Source organism: Lithobates pipiens, unplaced genomic scaffold, assembly GCF_037356315.1.
Source record: "Lithobates pipiens isolate NorthernLeopardFrog02 unplaced genomic scaffold, aLitPip1_a1.2 Scaffold_23, whole genome shotgun sequence".
Lineage (NCBI taxonomy): Eukaryota > Metazoa > Chordata > Amphibia > Anura > Ranidae > Lithobates > Lithobates pipiens.
The window spans coordinates 164,679,574-164,705,360 of NW_027507785.1; the positions used below are offsets into that span (position 1 = coordinate 164,679,574).

General features: G+C 45.3%; 1 protein-coding gene across 4 annotated transcripts in view; it reads left to right on the top strand.

Annotated features, from left to right (window-relative positions):
* Nucleotides 1-25,787, top strand: part of CENPM (centromere protein M) — a 167,677-nt gene that overhangs the window by 128,999 nt on the left and 12,891 nt on the right. For all 4 annotated transcript variants that reach the window (XM_077452546.1, XM_077452543.1, XM_077452547.1 and 1 more), the window contains 2 exons: nt 20,107-20,186; nt 20,279-20,376. In XM_077452546.1, coding sequence (XP_077308672.1) covers nt 20,107-20,186; nt 20,279-20,376 — 178 coding nt within the window. The remainder of the gene's footprint in view (nt 1-20,106; nt 20,187-20,278; nt 20,377-25,787) is intronic.

Sequence of the window (25,787 nt, forward strand, 5' to 3'; positions counted from 1 at the left end):
TCCTACAGTTAGAGCACACCTAAGGAACACAGTTAACCCCTTGATCACCTCTAGTGTTAAACCCCTTTGCCAGTGACGTTTATTACAGTGTAATTTATCCGCCCTCAATATTGCAATCCTGATAAAAAAAAATCGCAGAACGCCGCCATTACTAGTAAAAAATAATTAAAATGCCTTAAATCTAGCTCCTATTTTTTAGACGCTATAAATTTTGCGCAAACAATCAATATACACTTATTGCGTTTTTTTCCCCCCAAAAAATATGTAAAATATATATTGGCCTAAACTGAGGAAAACCATTTATTTTTATAAAAAAAAAAATGTAGGATATTTATAATAGCAAAAAAATAAGGTTTTTTTTTTTTTTTTTTTTTTTTAATTGTCGCTCTTCTTTTGTTTATAGTGCAAAAAAATAAACCACAGAGGCGTTCAAATACCACCAAAAGAAAGCGCTATTTGTGGGGAAAAAAACGTAAATTTTGTTTGGGTACAGCGTTGCACGACAACGCAATTGTCAGTTAACCACATGCCGACGGGCCATAGCCGAAAGACAGCTACAGCACTGTCGGCTTATTCTGAGAGGGCGTCTGTCAACGTCCTCACAGGATCGCGCACCCCCGGGAATATCCGTGACCGACGCGCTTTCTGGACAATGACGGCGGCCCTTTACCACGTGATCGCTCCGTCCATTGACGCAGCGATCACTTGTCAATAAACCGGAGCTTGTCCGGTGCAGCTCCTCCCTCTCCTTGCACCAATTGGTACAGTGTGCGAGGGGAGGAGGGAGCCGGCTGTGGGCTGTCTCTGGAATGCCCACAGTGCTGATCTGAGCCCATCCATGCTACACCCATCCCTGGCTTATCCATGCTCCATATGTGCCCATCCATGCTCCACATGTGCTCCATCCATCCACCCCCTGGCTCATCTGTGCTCCATCCATCCACCCCCCTGGCTCATCTGTGCTCCATCCATCCACCCCCCTGGCTCATCTGTGCTCCATCCATCCACCCCCCTGGCTCATCTGTGCTCCATCCATCCACCCCCCTGGCTCATCTGTGCTCCATCCATCCACCCCCCTGGCTCATCTGTGCTCCATCCATCCACCCCCCTGGCTCATCTGTGCTCCATCCATCCACCCCCCTGGCTCATCTGTGCTCCATCCATCCACCCCCCTGGCTCATCTGTGCTCCATCCATCCACCCCCCTGGCTCATCTGTGCTCCATCCATCCACCCCCCTGGCTCATCTGTGCTCCATCCATCCACCCCCCTGGCTCATCTGTGCTCCATCCATCCACCCCCCTGGCTCATCTGTGCTCCATCCATCCACCCCCCTGGCTCATCTGGGGTGTCATTTTTGCTATGTGTTAGAAATATCTCATAAATCGACAATTTTCTATAAAAAAAAGTTATTTTCTTCTTCTTTCCACATTTTCCAAAAACTTGTGGAAAAAAACGACATGTTTAATAGGCTCCTTATGCCTTATAGAATATACATTGGGTAATTTTGTGGACGTTTCCATTGTCCTGGTGCTCCAGGGCCTTCAGAAGTGTAAGCCCTTGTACACACGGTCGGACATTCCGATGGACAATGTCCGATTGGACCATGTTGTCGGATAATCCGACAGTGTGTGGGCTCCATCGGACAAGTTTTCCAGCTGGGCTTTAAAATTTTCTGACAACATGATCCGATCAGACTTTGTCCAATCATGTGTAGAGAATTCCGATCGCACAAAGTGCCACGCATGCTCAGATCAAATTCCTAGACCAAAGCTATTGGCTACTAGCCTGAACGTAATGCCATCCTAACGAAATAACGTCATCACGTTAAGTACGATCGGATTTTCTGACAACTTTGTCCGACTGTGTGTATGCAACAGTTTCAGACAAAATCCAACGGATTTGGTTGTCGGAATGGAATGTCTGACCGTGTGTACAAGAGCTTAGAGGTAGTCAAAAAGTGAAATGTGTAATTTATGTCCCTAGAATTCATGCCATTGCTCCTAGGAGTAGTAGAATGTGTTTTGGGGTGTAATTTGTGGTATGCATTGCTGTGTAAGGGAAATAACCTGCTAATATGAATATTCTGTTGGGGGCGGGGGGGGGGGGGGGGGAATCCATGTTGCAAAGAATTACAACTTCAAAAAACTCACACTGCCTCTTACTAAATACCTTGGATAGTCTACTTTACATAAAGGGGTAATTTGGGGGGGTATTTGTACTTTGCTGGCATGTGTCAAGAAATAGGCAATCAGTACATCAGGTGAGATAATTTTTTAGTGATTGGCACCATAGCTTGTAGACTCTCTAACTTTCACACAGGCCAAATAATATACACTGATTTGGGTTATTTTTACCAAAGATATGTGGCAGTATAAATACATTTTGGCCAAAATGTGTGAAGAAAAATTACAAATTTGCTAAATTTTATAACCGAAACAAAGAAAATGCATTTATAGTGAAAAAAATTTAAAACCCAGTGGTGATCAAATACCACCAAAAACTCTATTTGTGTGAAGAAAGGACACAAAATTCATATGGGTAGCATGTTGCCTGACTAATTGTCATGCAAAATGTGAAAGCGCTGAAAATTGGTCTGGTTAGGAAGGGGGTTTAATGGCCTGGTCATTGAGCAGCCAAATCTTCCAGGGCTGAAGTGGTTAAAAGAAATACCCACTTCAATATAGGTAAGCTCATGCCCATTGAGAGGGTTCGCAGCTGAATTGCCCAATCACTCCTGGGAAGTCACTCTCCCGGGATCACTCTGCGGAAAATTATTGAATAATGCTGATTTATATTTACCAATGTGACACTAAAAAAGAAGTTAAAAACGTATTAGACCAATTACACCAATAATCTTGACAACCAATCAAAAGCTTATCGATAACATATATCCTCCAAGGTATGTTAAAAAAAAAAAAAAAAACTTCCTTTTTCTGCTCTGCTTTTACAATTATAGGAGAGAGAGAGAGAGAGATCTATTAAAAAAAAGTATATATCCCTATTAAATTAGAATAGACAAGGTCGTGTTTGTTTTTTTTTTTTTGTTTTTTTACTTAAAGCGGGGTTCCACTCAAAGGGTAAGGTCTGCCTCCACTGCCACATTTTGGCACCTTTTGGGTGGGGGGGGAGCGGGTACCTGGTTTTGACAGATACCTGTCCCCACTTCTGACTGAGTTTGCGCCCCGCCCCATTTCCCCTGCAGCCAGCCCAATCAGAGTGCAGCGTGCTTTGCGCATGCACAGCAGGGAACTGGTTATGAAGCAACAAGCTGGTTTTCCTTAGTGGTGATGGCAGTGACAGCACCTAATAGCCGGTTTAAAAAAAATCGGCTCGGGTGAAGACACCACTGGATTCCTGGACAAGTAAGTGTCCTAATATTAAAAGTCAGAGGCTGCCGTATTTGTAGCTGCTGCCTTTTAATTTTTTCTGCAGGAACCTGGCGCTCCTCTTTCATTTTCAGTCTGCATCAGTAACCAATAGACAGATGATAATCTGTGCTGAAGGATTATATAATTCTAAAGTCATAGATCCACAACACAGGAATACTTTCCATTTTTGTTTTAATTTCTGTTTAATACTATGATAACAGCATAACTAATAACAACATAACTTTTTGGTGTCTGTTTAAAAGATATTATATGCTGTTACATAGTCTGATGTTTGATACAAAAAGAGGGGAAGGAAGGGGGGCTAATGTCCTCCCGCCCCATTACTCACAACCTATAGCTTCCAAATGGGGCACTGAAAGCCAAAGAAATGATGGGACTACTCTCCAGGAGCTGTGGCGGTGGCCAGCGGCACAAAACCAACAGCCAACCAATATTAATCTAAATTGTGCTAAAAAAAAAAAAAATATACTGCGCTATTTGAATAATTTACAAGCTGCGGCTCAAGAAGTTATACGACACCAACACAAATATGCAAAAAAGGAGCGCAAATAGTTCATGTCTAATGATATAGTGAGGACTGAAGCCCAAAGTATAGTGTCCATAAGAGAAAACCCAGGTGAGGGATCGAAGTAGAAAATAACATGTAAAAAGAAAACTTTTGGCTCTCACCAAAGGGTAAGTGGGGGGGGGGGGCAAGAAAAAAACAGTACAGTTTGTAATGAGACCTGAATCCTGGGTGAGCGACAATGATCCAAATACGTTTGCATAACAGCAGAGCAAGAAAAAAAGGAAGTGGGTGCTCAACCTGGAAGTGATTTATAGTGCGGTCACGCCGCTAAACCACTCCCTAATACCGCACAAACATACTCGGCAAAGAGAAGCGTCATTAGTGCCTGAGTGGCCACATTCACTCTGTGCCAAAGAAGTCACCCCCGATATAGTACATAGATGTCAAACAGCAATCCAGGTGCCACTAGTGGCGCCAAAGGCATGGTGTTGCTGCACATAAAGTACCCACCAGTCCCCCTGCACAAGGATAAAATGAGCTGGCCGCTCAGCTGCCAGCTAATTGCCAGCTCCTTTCTCTCCACAGTGACTCGCCTGTTGATATCCTGCTCGTCGGTCCTGCCTACTTAAGCCGTCCAGCCCAGATGATCTCTGCCTTCGCCTTGGTCAACATCACAGAGACTATCTTCTGCGTTCCTGTTAGACTTGCTTGGCTGACATTCCTTCTGGCTCCAGATCCCGTTTGTCGATCCTCTACACTGATCTCTGGCTTCCTGGCTTTCCTGGCTTGACTAACTATCCGTTCTAGTTACTGAACTTTGGCTAGGTTTTGACTATGTTTGTTCTTTTTGCTTTTATTAACTATGTGTGATTTAATTATACTTCTGTCTCAATCTGATTCATGGTTTCTGACAGTAGGCGAAGGCCATGAATTCAGAGGATGCAGTCAATCTACTTGTTGGTAATATTTTTTTCCAGATTGCATGAGCAGGAACACCGCATCGATCAGTTTGCCATGGCGTTAAACTCCCCTGAGTCGCACAGCTCACCTGTATTCTCCCACTGTAGCTGCTCTGGTACAGCATGTGTTGCAGGCCGTCCCCGCTGCTGCTCCAGTCTCTGTGCAGGAACCCGCCTCGAGTATTTCCTCTAAGAGGTATATCTGGTTCTGCTCCACTTCCCCAAGTGATTTGGGGACAATCCAGTCCGATGCAGAGGGTTTCTCAACCAGGTTGAGATTTACTTTGAGATGCCGCCCCAGGTGTTTCCCACGGACAGAAGCAAAGTAGGTTTCGTGATATCTTTGCTTTCTGAGAGAGCCTTGGCCTGGGCAAACCCTCCACGGGAGATGCAAAAACCTGTTGTCTTGAGTTACCCTGAGTTTGTGGCTTCTTTTAAAAGGGTATTTGATGTTCCTGCACTCTCCGCTTCTGCTGGCAAGTGCCTCATGTCCATCAAAGTATGAGAACTATTGCCAATTACGCCATTGAATTCCATACTCTGGCAGCAGAGATTGCTTGGAACAATGAGGCCCTTGTGGCTGCTTTTTCTCATGGACTCCCTGATACCAATCAAGGATGAGATGGCAGTTCGAGATATACCCACTGAACTGGAGAAGTTGATCACGTTTGCCATTCTCATTGACTCCAGACTCCTAGAAAGAGACTCCCTTTTAAGGAGCGCTTGCAGAAGCCTCCTGTACATTTATCTCCGAGTTTTGCAGTCTCACCCTTACCTCCCCATGCCTCCTGGTACCGAGTCGGTCAGTGAAGGTGCTCCCATGCACTTGGACTTCACACATCTCTCTGCGGATGAGAGAACCCTTGTCTTGTCCTACCTGTCCAGGGAATGCCTGAACCTCGAGGTCCTGTCAGACAGACCTTAGGTGCCATTGTTCTTACATCAGGGGACACAGAGCCATAGTAGTTACGATGTGGGTTATATGGACCACTGATAGGTGATTGATACTGGCACGCCCCTAAGGCATGACGAGTACTCCCTATATAACACCCCACTACTGGGAGTCCTTTTTTTCGCCAGTGTCTAAGGTGTTGGTCACGAGTAAAGATATGCTGTGCTGAATTCCACTGGAAGCTTCCCTGCTGGGGCTAGCCATGCTCACCGGATCCGTTATGATGTCTTTTCATGGGCTAACTGAATGGTACCCGGGCCTCGTGTCAGAAGAAACAAGGTTTTGCTTGCGAACGCTACTCTTTGAGAGCTGGGCCCTGGGATCCAGTACCTTTTGGTAGTAAGGCCATAAAGTTTTTTTACTGGCAGGGTGCTGTCTCAGGTCCAGTATTGTGGGTAACCTGAGGTTCCTGAAGGTTTCCTAAAAGGTCTCGGAGCCCACAGTGAAGGGTGAAGATTGGGTCTTTATCTCTGATAAAACCCTGCTGCAAGGATAAGGTAAGGGAGGTTTTCTCAGGGGGCTGTATTGAGCACTCACCGTCCTGACGCTGGAAACAGCACAGAAGCTTTCATTCTGCTCCAGCCGCAACAGATCTTCCGGTAAGAAGGGGGATCTTCTTCTCTTCCTCTGCCCTCAAAAATAGTTTTCTCCCCTTCGGGGTATAAGAGGCCAAATTTTGTTTCCCTTTAAAAAAAAAAAGAGAGAGACAGACCGCGGCCACTCAGCAGAGGATTTGCCCCTCGCCATGCCTGTGTGTGCACAGGACGCCGCTCACGCGTGAAAGCACTTTGCTTTGAAAGGAAAGGGCACAGGAACTTCTCTAAAGGGTCAATGGTTTTTTCACTATAAACTGAATCCATTTCCAAAAGAATGTCATTCTCCTCTGAGAGTTATACGACTAGTCAAATTGAGCCGTCAGGGGAAACTGCTGTTGCATTAAACACTTCATTCTCTGTATATAAAGCAAAATTGTATATCCAAATCAAGAACGGTGCTGTCCCCACCTATACAGTTCCACTAGAGTACATCTAAAAAAGGATTCAATCCACTCCAGGCGTTGCTGCTCTTTCTGAAATCCACTGGGTGGCAGACAAATCTATAAAATGCAGAGCAAGAGAGTGCACACCAGCCCTAGTGCATTAACGTTTATTAAATCCAATAAAAGCCAAGTACCACACTCACATGTTGCCGATTATTATTATAGCATTGAAAACAAGAGCCTCCATGGCTGCCTCATCTCCCGATCCTCCTGCTCCCTATAATGGCTTGCAGCGGGCATATCCAGGCATTCAATTCACCTGCTTGTTGTGAATACACTGCCCTCTCTCTGCATCTCGCACGCACGGACCAGCCGGCTGTGGATGACGTCACTCCAGGGGGAGGATCACTCGGCATGCGTGCTCCTCGGCTTTGTATCAGAATGTTTCCCTAACGACTACATGTTTCGGAGAAGTGGCCTCCTTCAGGTGACGCCCTAAGATCTGATTGTGATTTAAATATGTAAATCCCCTCCCAACCCTCCTCGCTAGCGACAATTACAGGAAGCTTCTGATCAGGGGGAGGGAATGTGCCCAAAAACACATCTATCAAACAGGAAGAGCGATATGGAAACAACAACAAACTTATTTGCAAGTGGTCATAGATGTACTTTACAATGATTGTTAATTTAATTACTTTGCAAATATATATATATATATATATATCGATCATGCTAAAATTAAAATAAAAGCACATTACAAGACATTCTCAAAAACATGCATATATATGAGATTATAGTACGAAAATAGCAGATATATGACGAATATAGCTACAATATAAAGGTAGAGTCTGTATATAATATACCCTTAATATACCCTTAATATACATGTACAATATACATATACAATGTTTAAGAAATACCTTTTTTTTTTTTAAATTATCAATTGCTAAAAATAAAAAAATTTAAAATTTTAAAATATATATAAAAAATTCATTATAAAGGTCAATTTAAGATTAATTTCTAAACTTATTTGTGAAAAAAAAAGATTATATATATAAATGCTTACATGCACATTACCCTTACAAATATGTAATATATATTATATTATATTTGATAGGCTGTCCATCCATCATGTGATCATATTAGGGCACCAATTTCCAGCTCTTCATTTAGCCCTTCCGGCGCCGTACTGTTTAGCGTAAAGATCTAAAAAGATTCTCGTTTGCACAGTCTATCAAAACGTTCGCCTTCTGGTATGGACACTGATATAGCCTCTATGCCAAAAAATTTGAGCCCCTTAGTGCTACCTTCATGCTTATGTTTAAAATGACGTGGTACACTGTTTCTCAATTTTCTTTTCTATAAATCTCCTGTGTTCACCAAAGCGGGTCCTCATTTCACGTACTGTCCTACCTACATAGAGGAACCCACATGGACACCTCAACCCATATATCATGAACTGCGTACTACAACATATGAATTGCTTAATCTGGAACCTACAACCATCCTTACAACTAAATGTTGTTAGTCCATGTGTAATAAATCTACATGCCTTACATTTTTTACTCTTACATCTAAAGCTACCTATGATATTAAAGAGTTGGGGTATGGTACACATTTTTTGGTGATGGCTTTTTGTATTTCTTATACGACTGGGAGCAATAATGCTCTTAACGCTTTTAGCTCGTCTAAAAACAACCTGGGGTTTTTTGGGGAGGATTTTTCCCAGTGTTTTCTCCTGCCCCAAGATAGGCCAATGCTTTTGTACTGCTCTTTTAATGGCCCAATGTTGGTCACTAAAGGTAGTAATAAAAGGGATATCTCGCTGGTCTTTTACCCATGTATTCTTCTTGTTCTTATCAGGGATTCCATTCATATAACGATCCCTTGCTTCTTTTATATGGCTTTCCTCATATCCCTTTTCCAAAAATTTTTGGGATAATATGGCCGCCTGAGCTTCATAATCCTTAATACTACTACAATTTCTGCGCAGTCTGCAGAATTGACTATGGGGTATATTCTCTTTCCATCTGGGATGGTGGCAGCTCTTATGATGTAAATAAGAGTTGCCTGCAGTCTCTTTGAAATGTGTTTTGGACGTAATGTTACCATTTTTATCATTACTAAGCTCAAGGTCCAGAAATACTAGGACATTGGCATCCACTACATGGGTGAAGCGGATGCCAAAGCAATTGTTACAATACAAGACAAATTTGTTAACTGCTTCAAATGACCCATCCCAGATAAGTATATCATCAATATATCTCCCATAATACAGTAAGTGTTTAGCAAATGGGTTATGTTGCCAGATACAGAATTTCTCCCAGTATCCCATAAAAAGGTTGGCATAGCAGGGTGCAAAATGCGCACCCATTGCTGTGCCCGCTATCTGCCTATAAAATTTGTCCTGGAAACAGAAATAGTTTTTTTTCTAATGCAAACTGGATACATTGGCATATAAATTGTGACTGGTTAGGGTTCATATACTCTGCTTCAGATAGGAAATGATGAACCGCCCTTAATCCACCCTCGTGAGGGATTGACGTATAGAGCGAGCTAACGTCGAGGGACAGCCAAAGATATCTTGATTCCCACTTGAACTGCTGTAAAGTCTCTAGCACATGTGCAGAGTCTTTTATATATGCTGGGAGAGAAGTCACAAGAGGTTGTAGGAACACATCTACATACTGGGACACTGCTAGTGATGCCATCCATGCTGGCTACAATAGGTCTGCCAGGTGGACATATTGGGTCCTTATGGACCTTCGGTGTATGATAGAAATATTGCATTTTAAAATAATTTGTTAGACATTTTTTTCTGATTTTTGTATTGGTCCTTGAGTTAGCTTGATTCATCAATTTTGTGAGTTCATCCTTGTAGTCTGACAGTGGGTCATATGGAAGTATCTCATAGGTGGCACTATCCGATAGGAGTCTATATGATTCCTTCAGATATACCTCCCTATCCTGGATGACGATACCGCCTCACTTATCCGCCGTACGAATTACCTAATTGCTGTTTTCTTTAAATGCCAATAGTGCGTCTCTTTCTTGTTTGGATAGATTATGTATGTTCATTTTACCGTGCTGTGCCTCTACCTTTTATATTGTAGCTATATTTGTCATATATCTGCTATTTTCGTACTATAATCTCATATATATGTATGTATTTATGTATTTATGTATGTATTTATGCAGTCTTTTAAATTAACAATCATTATTGTAAAGTACATCTATGACCACTTGCAAATAAGAGTTTGTTGTTTCCATATCGCTCTTCCTGTTTGATGTGTTTTTGGGCACGTTCGCTCCCCCTGATCAGAAGCTCCCTGTAATTGGCGCTAGCGAGGAGGGTTGGGAGGGGATTTGCATATTTAAATCACAATCAGATCTTAGGGTGTCACCTGAAGGAGGTCACGCCTCCGAAGCATGTAGTCGTTACGGAAACACAGCCGAGGAGATGGCACGCATGCCGAGTCATCCTGGCAGCGAGTGACATCATCCACAGCTGGCTGGTCCATGCGTGTGAGACGCAGAGAGAGGGCAGTGTATTCACAACAAGCAAGCGAATTGAATGCCTGGATATGCCCGCTGCAAGCCATTATAGGGAGCAGGAGGATCGGGAGATCAGGCAGCCGTGGAGGCTCTTGTTTTCAATGCTATAATAATAATCGGCAACATGTGAGTGTGATACTTGGCTTTTTACTTATTTATTGGATTTAATAAACGTTAATGCACTAGGGCTGGTGTGCGCTCTCTCTTGCTCTGCATTTTATAGTCTCTGTATATATCAGACAAACGTGTTTTATTTATTTTTTTTGGTTTTATTTTTTCTTCTACCATTTGTAAATTGTAAAGAAGATTGATGCTATGATTGTGGGGCTAAACGTAGATTCCCATCTAGTTCTCAGGACTCTCTTGTTGAGGTGCAGGAGGCTGGGGATCAGGTAGATCTTCCCAACTATTTGGAAGATACTTATTTATCCTCTTTAGGGGATCCTAATATGGAAGGAGTAGCATTACAAGACAGGTTGCTTGTGTACTCCCTTACGCAACCTTTTTTGCTGCCTGCAGCACAGGCTCTTGAGGTACTTACCTCTAATTGGGTTCATTAGAACCTCCCCCATCTGGGCAAGTTTTTTTCTTATTCATGCATGGCCAAAAAAAAAAGCTTATGTATTCTGAATGGGAACATCCGGATAAACAATATTTTCCTCCCAAGAAATTCTCCACACATTATCTATGAAAGAGGATTTCTATGAATAAAATGGGGGGTTCCAGCAATTGATGCTTCAATCACCTCAGTGAACAGTGTCTCACTGAGGTGGTTGTCTTTAAAACGTTGGAACTTCTTTTTAAAGTCAATATGTCTTTTGCAAGTTCAGTAGCGCAGTCGGTTCTTGCTGCAATTGGTATATCTCAGTCCATTAAGGAACGGTTTGTGTAGATACCTGAAATTCTGCCTTATCAGCAGGCCCGGCAATGGGTTGGTGTATCTGACACACTATGTCTCACAGTAGATGCTATGAAAGACTCTATCATTTAAGCCTTATGGCTTATGCTTGGACTAGTGCATTCTTGCAGAACATCACCTTGAAAGCGCCCGATCTCGTCTGATCTCGGAGGCTAAGCAGGGTGGGGTCTGGTTAGTACCTGGATGGGAGACCGCATAGTTCTGTGGCTGAAATATTGATCAGACGAAGCACCGTGTAAAAGCTCTGATCCAGTTTGGTTCCCCTTCATGGGGTACGACTATTTAGAGGCCATCTGGATAAGTATATCCAAAGGACCTCTAATGGGGAAAGCTCTCTCTTACCAGTAAAGAAGAGGTTCAAAAATTTCTCCTTTTTTAATCCTATGCCAGGAGAATCTGCCTCTAGGCAGTCTTGACGGCCTCAACCGTCAGGTTCAAGTGAAAGTCCCCAAGGACAGCACCAGGACAGAAAGCCCACAAAGCAGAATGCTAAAGCCTTATGATGGGGCACCCCCATTTGTTCTGGTGAGGGGAAAGGTCCTGCGATTCTCAAGATCTGGCAGGAACAATGTCAAGACAGATGGATTTCTGCAATTTTTTTTCTCTAGGTTACGACTAGTGTCCCAAGAGTTTTCGTCTCCTCGTTTTTTTTCTAAGGGAAATTGTTCCCAAGGATCCAGAGAAAAAGGTCTTTCTGGCCTCTGGATCAGCTGTTATCCCAGTCGGTGATATCAGAGGTTCCCTTGGTGGAACAGGGCACAGGGTTTGGCTCAAACCTTTTATGATTCCAGAACCAAACGGAGAGGTTAGACCCATTCTAGATCTCGAAGATCTGAATCGGCTCTTAAACATCCGATCCTTTCATAATCCAATCGGTTGTGTCCATCCTGCAAAGAGGGGCGTTTTTTGGCTTTAATCGATATCAAAAATTCATATCTCCCATGTGCCAAATTTTCCCGCTCACCAGAAATTTCTGCGTTTTTGAAATATATAAAATGATCTTTTTAGTTGTGGCCCTGCCATTCAGTTTAGCCACAGAACCACAATTGTTCTGAAATATTCTGGCACCTCTTTTAGCCAGATTAAGGGCTCAAGGCATAACAGCCCTAGCCTATTTAGAAGATCTGCTTTTAGTAGATCATTCAGTCTTGGGTCTAAAACCAGAGTCTGATCATAGCCGTAACTACCTAAAATGTCTGGGTTGAATACTCAACCTAGGAAGATTCTCCTTAAAACCATCAAGGAGATTACATTACTTGGGGGCTGGTTATAGATACCATACAGAAGAAGGGATTCTTACCCCAGACAAGAATCCGTTCTATTGTAGGACTAATTAAACCTATTGGCATCCAGATTCATCAACAAAGTCGACAACTTTGTGTCGAGAACAAGGGATCTGCTAGCAGGCGGAACAGACGCATTAGTCTTCTCATGGGATCAATTTTCACTGATCTATGCATTTCCTCCAGTTCTGCTACTTCCGCGCCTTCTCTGCAGGATTAAGCAGGAATGAAATGAGGTGATTCTGGCGGCCCCAGTGTGTCCCAAAAGATCTTGATTTACCGAGATCATAAAGATGGCAGTAAGAGTCCTTTGGACTCTGCCATTATAGCCAGACCTTCTCGCACAAGGTCCGGTATTTCATCCTACATTACAGCCAAAAACTTTAACAGGTTTGACTGTTGAATCCCACTTTACAAAAGATCATGGGTGATCTCCTTTGGTAGTGTCTACTTTGATTAATGCCAGGAAGCCGGCTCCCAGAATCACTTACTATAGAGTCTGGAAGGCATGTTTCTTCGTGTGGATCCAGGGGTTGGCACCCCAGGAAGTATGTCATAGGTAGGATCCCTGCCTATGGACTTCTATCAAAAGCCAAATCCCAGCCTTGTCAGTGTTTTCAATGGCCTCTTGCTTCCCAATCTTGGTGCATAGCTTATTCAGGGGGTAACATGGATTATTCCCCCTATCAAGGCACCTCTAGATCCTTGGGATTTAACTTTGGTCTTATCAGCTTTGCTCAATCAGCCGCTTGAATCTTTACGAGAAATTTCCTTGATTCTTTTGACAAGAAAGATAATCTTTCTTGTTGCCATTTCTTCTGCTAGAAGAGTATCGGAACTAGTGGCTCTGTCTTGTAAAGAGCCATATTTAATCATGCATAAGGATGAGGTGGTTTTTTTGTCCTCATCCTGAATTCCTACCAAAAGTGGTAACAGGTTTTTTTTATTTTTTTATTTTTTATTTTTTTTTCCATTTAAACCAAGATCTTATTCTTGTTTCTTTCTCCCCAGAGCATCAATCTGGGGAAAAGAAAGCACTACATTCCCTTGATGTAGTAAGAGCGATCAGTCTATTTAAAGGCGACCGCTCAGGTTCGCAAAACGCATGTTTTTTTTTTGTACTGCCAGAAGGTCCAAAATGTGGATAGGCAGTGTCAAAATCTACTATTTTCCAAATGGATTTGTCAAGTGATTGTTCAAGCTTCAGCTTAAATAAAATTCTTCCTTCCTTCTAATGTTAAAGCACACTCATCCAGGGCGATTAGTGCCTCTTGGGTGGTGCATCATCAGGCCTCTATGGCTCAGATCTGTAAGGCCGCGACTTGGTCTTCGGTTCATACGTTTATCAGATTTTATCAAATCAATATTAAAGGTCATGAGGATATTGCCTTTGGGAGCAGTATACTGCAGGCTGCAGTATGAGTCCTCCTGGACTCGTGTTTTTTGTTTTTTCCCTCCGTTCAGTTGCCATTGTTATGGGACATCCCACATAGTAACTACTATGGCTTTGTGTCCCCTGATGTAAGAAAAGAAAACAGTATTTTTAAAACTGCTTACCTGTAAAATCCTTTTCTTTGATGTACATCAGGGGACACAGAGGTCCCTCTCTTCTTGGTATACACTTGTATTGCTTGGCTACAAAACTGAGGACTCCAAGTATTGGGAGGGGTTATATTTGGAGTACACGGCGTGCCAGTGTCCATCACCTATCAGTGGTCCATATAACCCACATAGTAACTACTATGGCTCTGTGTCCCCTGATGTACATCAAAGAAAAGGATTTTACAGGTAAACTGTTTTTAAAAATCCTGTTTTTCTCTCCAGTTATCCTGAAGGATAGGCCCCTGGTTTTGGTTACCCTTTCTTGGGCTGAGGAGTTCTTCGAGCTACAAGCTCTAATCGACTTGCAGACCTGTTCATTGATGCTGCCTTTTGTATCGAAGCACTCGTTTCTGCTGCAGTTGCGTGGCACTCCGCTTGCATTTGAGGCTCTTGACCGGAGACCTCTACAGTATGCTCATGTGACTCATGACTGTTCCATTGTCCATGGTCGTAGGGACTCTTCACCATGAGATAATACAATTCCAGGTTATTTCCTTGCCTAAGTTTCCGGTGGTTATTGGTTATCCTTGGTTACAGAGGCACAACCCCCCCTTTGATTGGCTCCATGCTGAGGTTCTCTGCTGGTTGCCACAATGCAGTAAGACATGCTTCCAGCAGGTAGCCAAGGTCCTGTGCACCTCTTCACTCTCCTCCTTGCCGGACGAGTACCACAATTTTAGTGGTGTCTTTGACAAAGGTCAAGCCGGTAGTTTGCATCCACACCGGTTGTATGATTGCACAATTGACCTTCAACCTGGTGCCACACCCCCGTATGGCCGGGTTTACCCTTTGCCGGTCTTAGAGGATAAGGTCATGGAGGAGTATGTTGCAGGTACAATTTCTCAAGGTTTCATCCGCAAATCCTTGTTTCCTGCTGGTGCTGGTTTCTTCTTTGTGAAGAAGTGGTGAATTGAGACCTTGTATTGATTATAGAGGTCTCAATCGTTTCACGATTATGAATGCCTATCTGATTCTGTTAATTACGGAGTTATTTGACCACCTCAAGGGAGCAACAGTTTTCACAAAGCTTGATTTGAGAGGGGCATACAATCTTGTGAGGATTGAGGGCAACGAGTGGAAAACTGCGTTTTAATACCAGAACAGGCCACTATGAGTACCTCGTAATGCCTTTTGGCCTTTGTAACGCCCCAGCAGTTTTCCAGAAATGTATTAACAATGTCCTCTGAGATTTGTTGCAGATGTGTGGTGGTTTATCTCAATGATATCCTCATTTTTTTAAAGTCCCTGGAGAGCCACCACACAGATGTCTGTCGTGTGCTTCAGAAACTGAGGGCAATCTCTTTTGTAAATTGGAGACGTAGTATTCCATTGGGAACAGGTTCAATTCCTGAGTTATGTCATTTCCACTGCTGTTTTTTTGCTGGACCCAGAGAAAGTTTCAGCAGTCCTACAGTGGCCCCGACCCGTGGATTTATGTCCTCTCCATCATTTTCTTGGCTTTGCCAACTATTGAAGTTTATTCGTAACTTCTTGTCTCTGGTCAAGCCCCGGACTTGTATGACCAGAAAGGATGGTAACAGTTTGTCTCCAGAGTCCATTAAGGCCTTTGAGAGTCTCAAGGCTGCCTTTTGTTTCTTCTCCTGTGTTGGCACATCCTTATCCTACAGTGGTGTGAAAAAGTGTTTGCCCCTTCCTCATTTCCTGTTCCTTTGCATGTTTGTCACACTTAAGTGTTTCGGAACATCAAACCAATTTAAACAATAGTCAAGGACAACACAAGTAAACACAAAATGCAATTTGTAAATGAAGGTGTTTATTATTAAAGGTGAAAAAAAAATCCAAACCATCATGGCTCTGTGTGAAAAAGTGATTGCCCCCCTTGTTAAAACATACTATAACTGTGGTTGTCCACACCTGAGTTCAATTTCTCTAGCCACACCCAGGCCTGATTATTGCCACACCTGTTCACAATCAAGGCATCACTTAAATCGGAGCTGCTTGACACAGTAAGGTCCACCAGAAGATCCTTAAAAGCTACACATCATGCCGAGACCCAAAGAAATTCAGGAACAATTGAGAAAGAAAGTAATTGAGATCTATCAGTCTGGAAAGGGTTATAAAGCCATTTCCAAAGCTTTGGGAATCCAGCGAACCACAGTGAGAGCCATTATCCACAAATGGCGAAGACATGGAACAGTGGTGAACCTTCCCAGGAGTGGCCGTCCTCCCAAAATTACCCCAAGAGCGCAGCGACGACTCATCCAAGAGGTCACAAAAGACCCCACAACAACGTCCAAGGAACTGCAGGCCTCACTTGCCTCAGTTAAGGTCAGCGTTCATGCCTCCACCATCAGGAAAAGACTGGGCAAAAATGGCCTGCATGGCAGAGTTCCAAGGAGAAAACCACTGCTGAGCAAAAAGAACATCAAAGCTCGTCTCAATTTCTCCACAACACATCTTGATGATCCCCAAGACTTTTGGGACAACATTCTGTGGACCGATGAGACAAAAGTGGAACTCTTTGGAAGGTGTGTGTCCAAGTATATCTGGCATAGAAGGAACACTGCATTTCATAAAAAGAACATTATACCAACAGTAAAATATGGTGGTGGTAGTGTGATGGTCTGGGGCTGTTTTGCTGCTTCAGGACCTGGAAGACTTGCCGTGATAAAAGGAACTATGAATTCTGCTGTCTACCAAGAGATCCTGAAGGAGAATGTCCGACCATCTGTTTGTGTACTCAAGCTGAAACGAACTTGGGTTCTGCAGCAGGACAATGATCCTAAACACACCAGCAAGTCCACCACCGAATGGCTGAAGAAAAACAAAATGAAGACTTTGGAGTGGCCTAGCCAAAGTCCTGACCTGAATCCTATTGAGATGTTGTGGTATGACCTTAAAAAGGCCGTTCATGCTCGAAAACCCTGTAATGTAACTGAATTAGGACAATTCTGCAAAGATGAGTGTGCCAAAATTCCTCCAGGACGCTGTAAAAGCCTCATTGCACGTTATCGCAAACGCTTGGTTGCAGTTGTTGCTGCTAAGGGTGGCCCAACCAGTTATTAGGTTTAGGGGGCAATCACTTTTTCACACAGGGCCATGATGGTTTGGATTTTATTTCACCTTTAATAATAAACACCTTCATTTACAAATTGCATTTTGTGTTTACTTGTGTTGTCCTTGACTATTGTTTAAATTGGTTTGATGTTTCGAAACACTTAAGTGTGACAAACATGCAAAGGAACAGGAAATGAGGAAGGGGGCAAACACTTTTTCACACCACTGTATGTTACCTTTTATCCTCAAGGTTGATTTTTCTGAGACTGGAGTTGGCATCCTTCTGTCTCAATGTCCTATCTCCTGAGAGCGCTATGCATCCTTGTGACTACTTTTCCAAGAATTTGTCACCTGTGGAGTGCAATTACGAGATTGGTAACAGAGAGCTCTTAGTGGTCATATTAGCCCTGAAAGAATAGACATCTCCAAGGTACAACTGTGCCGGTTTTCATTCTTGCTGACCATAAGAATCTCGCGTTCTTGTCTGAGGCTAAATGCCTCTCCCAGAGGGGCTTGATGAGCTCTTTCCTGTCAAGTTTCAATTAAATTCTCATTCTTACCCGGTACTAACAATGTAAGGGTTGATGCTTTCACGATAATTTTCCTCCACTTCCAAGATGGAGTCGGTTCCTGTGATTTCCTCCTGATTGTATTCTGGCTACAGTTCGCACCAATCTCACTTCGCCTTTTGGGTGACACAATTCTTGCTGCTCGGGTCAATGCTCCTCCTTAGAAACCCTGTGACTGCTGCTTTGTCCCAGATAGTCTCCGTACTGCCATGCTCCAGACTTGCTATTCTCCCAAGGCTGCTGGCCACCCTGGGAAGAATCCAACTTTTTCTTTCTCAGCAATTCTGGTGGCCTAGTCTAGGTGCTAATGTAACCTACTTCATAGCTGCCTGTTCCGTGTGTGCTCAGAGTAAGAATCCACATGACCTTCCAGTGGGCCTCCTTCAACCCATACCCAATGGAGAGAGGCCCTGGACCCACCTGTCTAATGGCTTTCATTGTGAAGTTGCCCAACTCCCAGGGCAACAGTTAGCCTTATTGTGGTTGACTGGGTCTCGAAAATGGTTTTGTATTCCACTTTGCTCACCAAGTTGCTCACGTCCAAGGAACTGACTTCCATTTTTGCTTGGGAGAACTTTCGCTTACATGGGCTACCCAAGGAGATTGTCTGTAAAGGGGTATTCAGTTTGTGTCCCAGTTCTGGTGAGTTCAGCTTGCTTTCTCCTCTGCATATCACCCACAGTCTAATGGGGCCACAGATTGAGCCAGATTGAGTCCTTGGAGCAGTTCCTACGTTGCTATATTTCTGACAATCATAAGTGGTCAGACCTCTTACAATGGGTGGAGTTTGCTCATAATAGTGGCTTGAATTATGCTTCCTGATTGTCTCCGTTTATGGCAAACTATGGTTTCCAACCTTCCATGTTTCCTGAATCTTTTGTTCCGCAGAGTGTTCCTGCATTAGAGGAGCAACTCTGTGGTCTTTGTTCCATTTGAGCACAAGTCCAGGAGGCTTTGCGACATGCCAACGATAGGTAGACTCCATGCTCTCCGCAGTTGCCTGCGCCTTCCTACCAGGTTGGGGACAGGGTCAGGCGGTCATCGCGCGACCTCCGACTTCATGTTCCCTCTCTGAAGTTGGCACCTCGGCTTATTGGGCCTTTCCGTATTCTTCGCTGGATTAACCCAGTGGCTTACACATTAGATCTTCCTTCTAATATGCGCATGTAAAATTTCTCATATCTCTTATTAAAACCTTTGGTCTGCAACCGCTTTACCACCTCGGTGCCACGTCCTCACTCTGTACAGGTTCAGAACGATGAGTATGAAGTACAGTCCATTGTTGATTCCCGCAGGTTCTGTGGGTGCATACAGTACCTAGTGCGTTTTAAAAGGTATGGTTCGAAGGAATGCTCTTGGGTCTCATCCTCAAACGTACATGCCCCTGTTGTCCTCTGTGATTTCCATGGACACTTTTTTTTTTTTTTTTTTTTCCCCTCAAGCCTGGTAGTCCTCTGAGGAGGGTGTACTGTCAGGGCTGGACTCAGCCCTTCCTTCTCTGAGCTGGCCGCTCAGCTAATTGCCAGTTCCTTTCTCTCCAGAGACTCACCTGTTGATGATATCTTGCTAGTCTGTCCTGCCTACTTATGCTGTCGATGCCCAGATGATCTCTGCATTCGCCTTAGTCTCTTTTGATGTTGACAATCTCCTGTGTTCCTGTTAAAGACTTGCTTGGCTGACATTCCTTTTGGCTCCAGCTCCTGCTGGCTGTTCCTCTATGCTGATCTCTGGCTTCCCAGACTCTTCTGGCTTGTCTACCTGTTCCGGTTGCCAAACTTTGGCTATGTTTTGACTGTTTGTTCCCTTTTACTTTTATTATTAAACAAGTGTTATATAACTGTACTTCTGTCTGATTCATGGTTTCTGACAGAGGAAGGCCCCAGGTGGGCATCACAGCTCCTGGAAATGTATGGAAACCCCAATGTCTCCAGCATCCAGTCCATATGGAAAGGACAGCCATTAAATGTCACCTAAATTATTATTTGCAATATGTGTCAGAAACGTAAACTAAATCTCTAAACCCTCACGACCTACCAAGTGGCCACCCCTCCACCAAACGGAATGAAGGGGAGGGGGAGAGAAAAAAAAGGAACCTGCTCATGCATGGGACTAGGTAAACCAAGAAATAAATAGCTGTGTGCTTCCATCCCTGTATACTGGTTAAGAAAGGGGGTTATGTGGGACATTAAATGAGGCAGTGACTAGGTAGTCATATGCCTGCATCCCTGGTACAGATGAGGGGGAAATGTTGGACTTTAAATGAAGCACACAGTTATGAGACATTACAGTGTTTTTAATTGTTACTTTAATTTTTCCTATTCTTCTCCTTTTCTTAATTTCCCTCAGCAGCATTTTTTTCTCTTTTTTTGCAGCCTCAACAATGTTCTATCTTCCATGATGCATTTGGATGCCTATTTTTATCTTGGAAAAGTTTGCTTTCTGGCTACAAGAGGTATTATCGGGTTTGTGATTTTAATGTGATCTACTTCTACTATTGTCTCAAAGGTAATTGGTCATATGTTGTTTTTTTTTTTTTTTTTTTAGGCAATCCTGGATCAGTTAAGCACTGTGCTGTAGATATAGCTACAGTGGAAGATCTTGCAGACAAACATTTGAGTATCTTGATCCAATCTGAACTTGATGTACGTTCTCTGTCTTGGTGTCATAGCACATTTTAGAAAACCATAAACATTTTTTTTTTTTTTTTATTGAACATGCATAGTAGCCCCCCCAAGTCAATACCTTGTAGAACCACCTTTCACTGCAATTACAGCTGAAAGTCTCTTTGGGTATGTCTGTACCAGCTTTGCACATCTAGAGTGAAATTTATTTTTCTCTTATATTCACCGACCGACACCGATCCTCTCTGTAACAAAATGGGTTTTTAGCCTTATCACTGGAGATTACTAGGAAAAGTTGTAATACAACACTTCAGAACTTTAGTTCCGCCCAGGGGGGCGGTCCCTTAGGCTACAGTCCCCACACTCTACACTAGCAGCCTCTGTTTTATTTTGCCTAGTGAGGAGATAGACCTAGGAACCTGCAGGCCCATAGGTCCGTGTTTTTTTGATGCAGAAGCTTGGCTTTTTGCGCAAGATGAATGATCCTGTGATCTTCTATCAACAGCCGGCTGGGTGACAGGCTGGCTCACTTATCCTTGTAGTCTCCCCAGTCCGGCCATCGAGCGCGTGCAGGTCGCTGCTACGGCTCGGCAAGCCACGACATACCTCAGCTCCAGAGGTGGTCGGTGAGCTTTTATACTCCGGGGCATACATATGACCAGGCTACTGATGTCTGCGTCACAGTATGCAGGGCCAGTATCCTTCCCTGTACTGATCAGGAGTTGGCTACAATGGAATGTCTCCCAGCTCTTCAGGACTGGTAAGTACGGCTCTCCCTGTCTCGGCAGGGTTAAGCAGCTGGGCATTCCCTGGAAGGTCAATTCGGGGGGCCCCCTCGCCTCCTCTCTTCTCTACCCTGTCCCTAACTCCCCTCCTGCCCCCTTCACGGAGAGGGGGGCTGTGCATGGATGCTGAGTGGTGTGTGTGCGCCCCTGGGCCCTCACCTGGGTTCTGGCTGTACTGGGGGGCCTGGGTCCTGAGTGCTTAATCCCGGGAGGTGTCTGTGAGGGTTGCTCCTGTGTCGGTGCAGCGCTGTGTCTGCCACATGTTTCTTTCTGCCTCTTATGGTGCTGGCTGGAGGCTATTTCCAGTGTGGGCAAGGGACAGCATGCTTCTGGGCTTCAAGCAGCCATTTTCCTGGTGATTCTCTATTCATAACACTGGCGGCCATTTTCTTGAAGCCGGACCACATTTTTGTGCTCTAGCAGTAGCTCCCTGTGCCCTCAGCTTCCTGTTTTGTCATCACAGAGCACTGGCAGACTTTTTAAGTAATCTGGACACACTTTTCAGATCGCTCAGCGATCGTTCACCGATTGCTCTGACGGGCTGCCACAGACACAGCTTTGGTCCCTCTGCATCTGGGAGCACTAGGGGGCTACAGGCACTGCTGTATACAGCAAGAAACTCCTCAGGGCGGTGAGTCCGGCAGGTTAGAACCCTCAGTCAGCGGCAGCAAGGAGGGTGGGACGGTCACTGTCCTAAGTCCCCTTCGGGTGGCAGACAGGGTAGGGTCAGCATGGCTTCAGAAACTGGTGTTTCTTCCCCTGAAATCCAGGCAATTGCAACCGGGTCACCTGCCGGCTGTGCGGTTCCCATGGACACCCCAACGGCGGTCCTCAATTTGTTCATTGCCGAGATGGAGGCAGTGCGTGGGAAGAAAGGTGCTAAAAAGTGGCCCCTCTCTTTCTTTCAGACAGTGAGGCTGTGTCCCCGTCCGGGTCCGTGCGTGACAAATCGCTTGTTGGAGCACTTATTACAGCTGTGCGTGATACCCTGAAGATTCAGGAGCCAGCAGATCCCTCTTCTGATGTACCGGTCCCTTTTGGGTCCCGCGAGCCAGCACGTTCACCTAAGGTGTTCCCGTATCTGACTTATTTTGATGAGTTCATTTACAAGGAATGGGGTCGCCCCCCGCAACGGACCTTTTCGGTCCCCAAATACATGGCGGTGTGTTACCCCTTTGAGGGAAGCTGTCTCTAAAAGTGGTCGGCTCCTTCAGTTGTGGACCCCCCAGTATCCAGGTTAAATAAAGTAACCACGATCCCGGTTGAGGGGACTACTGCATTCAAGGATCCCACGGACAGGAAGGCCGAGGCAGTGGCTCGTTCCTTTGTTTACAGTTGTGGGGTCAGCCGTGCGACCTGTACTGGCATCCGCACTGGTGTCACAGACACTGACTGAGTGGGCAAAACTTTTGCACCGCGAATTGAGAGAGCAACAGGCTTCCCCTGTCTGCATGGAATTAGCAGACCAACTAGTGCAAGGCCTTAAGTACGTCTGTGACGTGGCCCTGGATACTCTCCCTCTGTTATCCAGGGCTTCAGTGTCAGCTGTGGTGCTGAGGCGCCTAATTTGGCTGAAATGCTGGTCTGCTGACCAGGCATCCAAAAAAGCCTGACGGATCTTCCTTTCCTTGGCAACCAGCTCTTTGGAGCCTCGTTAGATGACATTATTAAAATTACCACTGGTGGTAAGAGTACACTACTCCCACAGGCCAGGAAAGTTAAGGAGCTACGCCGTAGGCAACGGCCCTCTTTTTCCGCTCACAAACTGCTTTTTTGTCCGCCCAGGGCTTCGACTAAACGTCCCCAGCCCGACACGACGCCCACGGACAGACAGACAGCAACGTCCCTGGAATCGCAAGCCTGCGAATAAGTGCTACTGCATGAAGGTTTGCCCCCACCCTTGTCTCGGGTGGGTGCGTCTCCTTCGGGAGTTTGCAGCCCGGTGGTCCTCCTGGTTATCCGACCGAGAGAAGAGAAATAGAATTTCTCTCTTGGCCGCCAAACAGATTCTTCCCCTTCAGCATACCCGTATCCCTAGCTCGCCGGGAGGCCCTCTTGGGGGCAGTAAGGGACCTGCTGAATCGCGGGGTGGTTGTACCGGTTTCGGGTCTTTACCAAGGTACTGGCTCCACTATTGGCGTTGCTGCGACAATGTGGGATCGCAATCGTGGGCTACCTAGATGATCTCCTCCTGAGAGCATCTTCCGCCTCAGAATTAGAGGAGGGTGTGGCAATCGCCATGCAGACCCTGCAGGAATTTGGGTAGCTGTTGCACCTAAAGAAGTCAGTGATTGTGCCAACCCAGCATCTGGAGTACCTGGGTTTGCTGTTGGACTCCAGGGAAGCAAGAGTTTTTCTCCCTTCAGACAAATTGCAGACTCTCAGATCTGCGGTCAAACTACTGATGAACCGCAAGTGGTCGTTGCTCCAGTTTTGCATGCGAGTCATGGTAGCCTCCTTCGAGGCAGTGCCTTACGCCCAGTTCCACACCAGAGTTCTGCGGAAGGAGATTTTGTCAAAATGGGACAAATCTCAGTTGTCCCTGGATCGGCAGATCCAGGTGAGCCTGCCAGTCAGGGACTTGCTGATCTGGTGGTTGAGGTCCCCGGTGATTCAGTCCGGAAAATCGTTCCTTCCTCTGAAATTGGTAGTGATCACTATGGACACCTGTCTATCCGGCTGGGGTGCAGTGATGGGAGTTCAGTCGGCTCAGGGCCTCTGGTCGACGGAAGAATCCGAGATGCTGATCAATCGGCTCGAATTGAGAGCGATCAGGCTGTGTCTCCACACATGGTCAATGAGTCTTCAAGGGCTTCCGATCAGGATACAGTCGGGCAACGGCACGCCTGTGGCGTACGTAAATCACCAAGGGGGAACAAGAAGCTCAGCCACTGCACGGGAGATCACTCACATACTTGGGTGGGCAGAATGACAAGTACCGGCCCTGTCGGCCATTTACATCCCGGGGGTGGAGAAATGGCAGGCGGACTATCTAAGCCGCCAAATGCTGGACCCAGGAGAATGGGCATTGCTTCCGGAGACATTCAGGCTGCTGTGCCTGAAGTGGGGCACACAAGATGTGGATCTACTGGCCTCCCGTGTCAATTGGAAGGTGCCAAGGTTCGTGTCCAGGACAAGAGATCCGTGGGCAGACGCGTCGGATGCGCTGGTGGCCCGTGGGATCAGTACCAGCTGATCTACGCCTTTCCTCCACTGACACTATTGCCACTTCTACTTCGCAGGATGGAAGCCGAGGGGATCCCAGTAATGCTGGTTGCCCCAGATTGGCCTCAGCGTCCTTGGTACGCAGACCTGGTGCGTCTGGTGGCAGACGCTCCCTGGCGACTGCCATTGCGAGAGGACCTCCTATCTCAAGGTCCAATTCTCCATCCTGCTTTACCAACGCTGGCTTTAACGGCATGGCTATTGAGCCAGGTGTTAAGGAATCGGAGTCTGTCGGACTCAGTGATTCCAACTATGTTGCGGGCCCGAAATCTTCTCAGAAGATATACCATCGTACCTGGAAGGCCTACATTTCCATGTGTGAGGAGAAAGGATGGCATCCGCGCTCCTTTTCCATATCCAGGATCCTGCTGTTTCTCCAGCAAGGAGTTGACAAGAGATTGGCATTAAGCACCATCAAAGGGCAAATCTCAGCCTTAGCTGTGTTTTTTTTTTTTTCAGTGACCCCTGGCATCTCACTCTTTAGTGAGTACCTTCGTTTAGGGGGCACGACACGTAGTCCCTCCGATGCGTCCACCGTTACCCCCATGGGATTTGAACCTGGTGTTGCCAGTGCTTCAAAAACCGCCGTTTGAGAATATCAGGCCTTTTGGCTCTTTCCCAGAAAGTGGTCTTACTAGTGGCCATCACCTCGGCCAGGAGGGTTTCGGAGCTGGCGGCCTTGTCCCTGCAAGTCACCCTATCTGGTTATCCACAGGGATAAGGTGGTGTTGCTTCCGCAACCGTCTTTTCTACCAAAGGTGGTCTTGGCTTTTCATATCAATGAGGATATTGTATTACCATCGCTGTGTCCTAAGCCGAAACACCCTAAAGAAGTGGCCCTTCACGCTTTGGACGTGGTTAGGGCTCTGAAGGTGTATTTGTCTGCCACGGCTCCCTTTCGGAAGTCAGACTCACTGTTTGTTTCGGTAGCTGGTCCCAAGAAAGGCATGGCGGTCTTGTCGGCCACCATTTCCAGGTGGATCAGACAGATTGTAGTACAAGCCTATGCCTTGAAGGGGCTGGTGCCCCCCTTTCCAGTCATGGGCCACTCTACAAGGGTAATCGGAATGTCCTGGGCGTTCCGACAACAAGCGTCGGATGCTCAGGTGTGTAAGGCGGTGACCTGGTCGTCTGTCCATACGTTTACCAAGTTTTACAAGGTAGACGTCAGTGCATCGGCTGATGCCTGTTTTGGCCGCAAAGTTTTGCAGGCAGCCGTGTAGTTGCAATTGAATATGCAACCAATATTTTTTTTTTTTCCTGGTTTTTCAAAAAAAAGCGGTACTGTTAGGTTAATGCGCTGTTGCATTACTTCCGCAGTGGCTGCGGCCTTGGATCACTCCTGTTGAGGATACCCTGTTTTGTGGGTTTCATTTCACTAATTCCTACCTGCCATGGTGGATGAAATTTTTATGCTGTTTT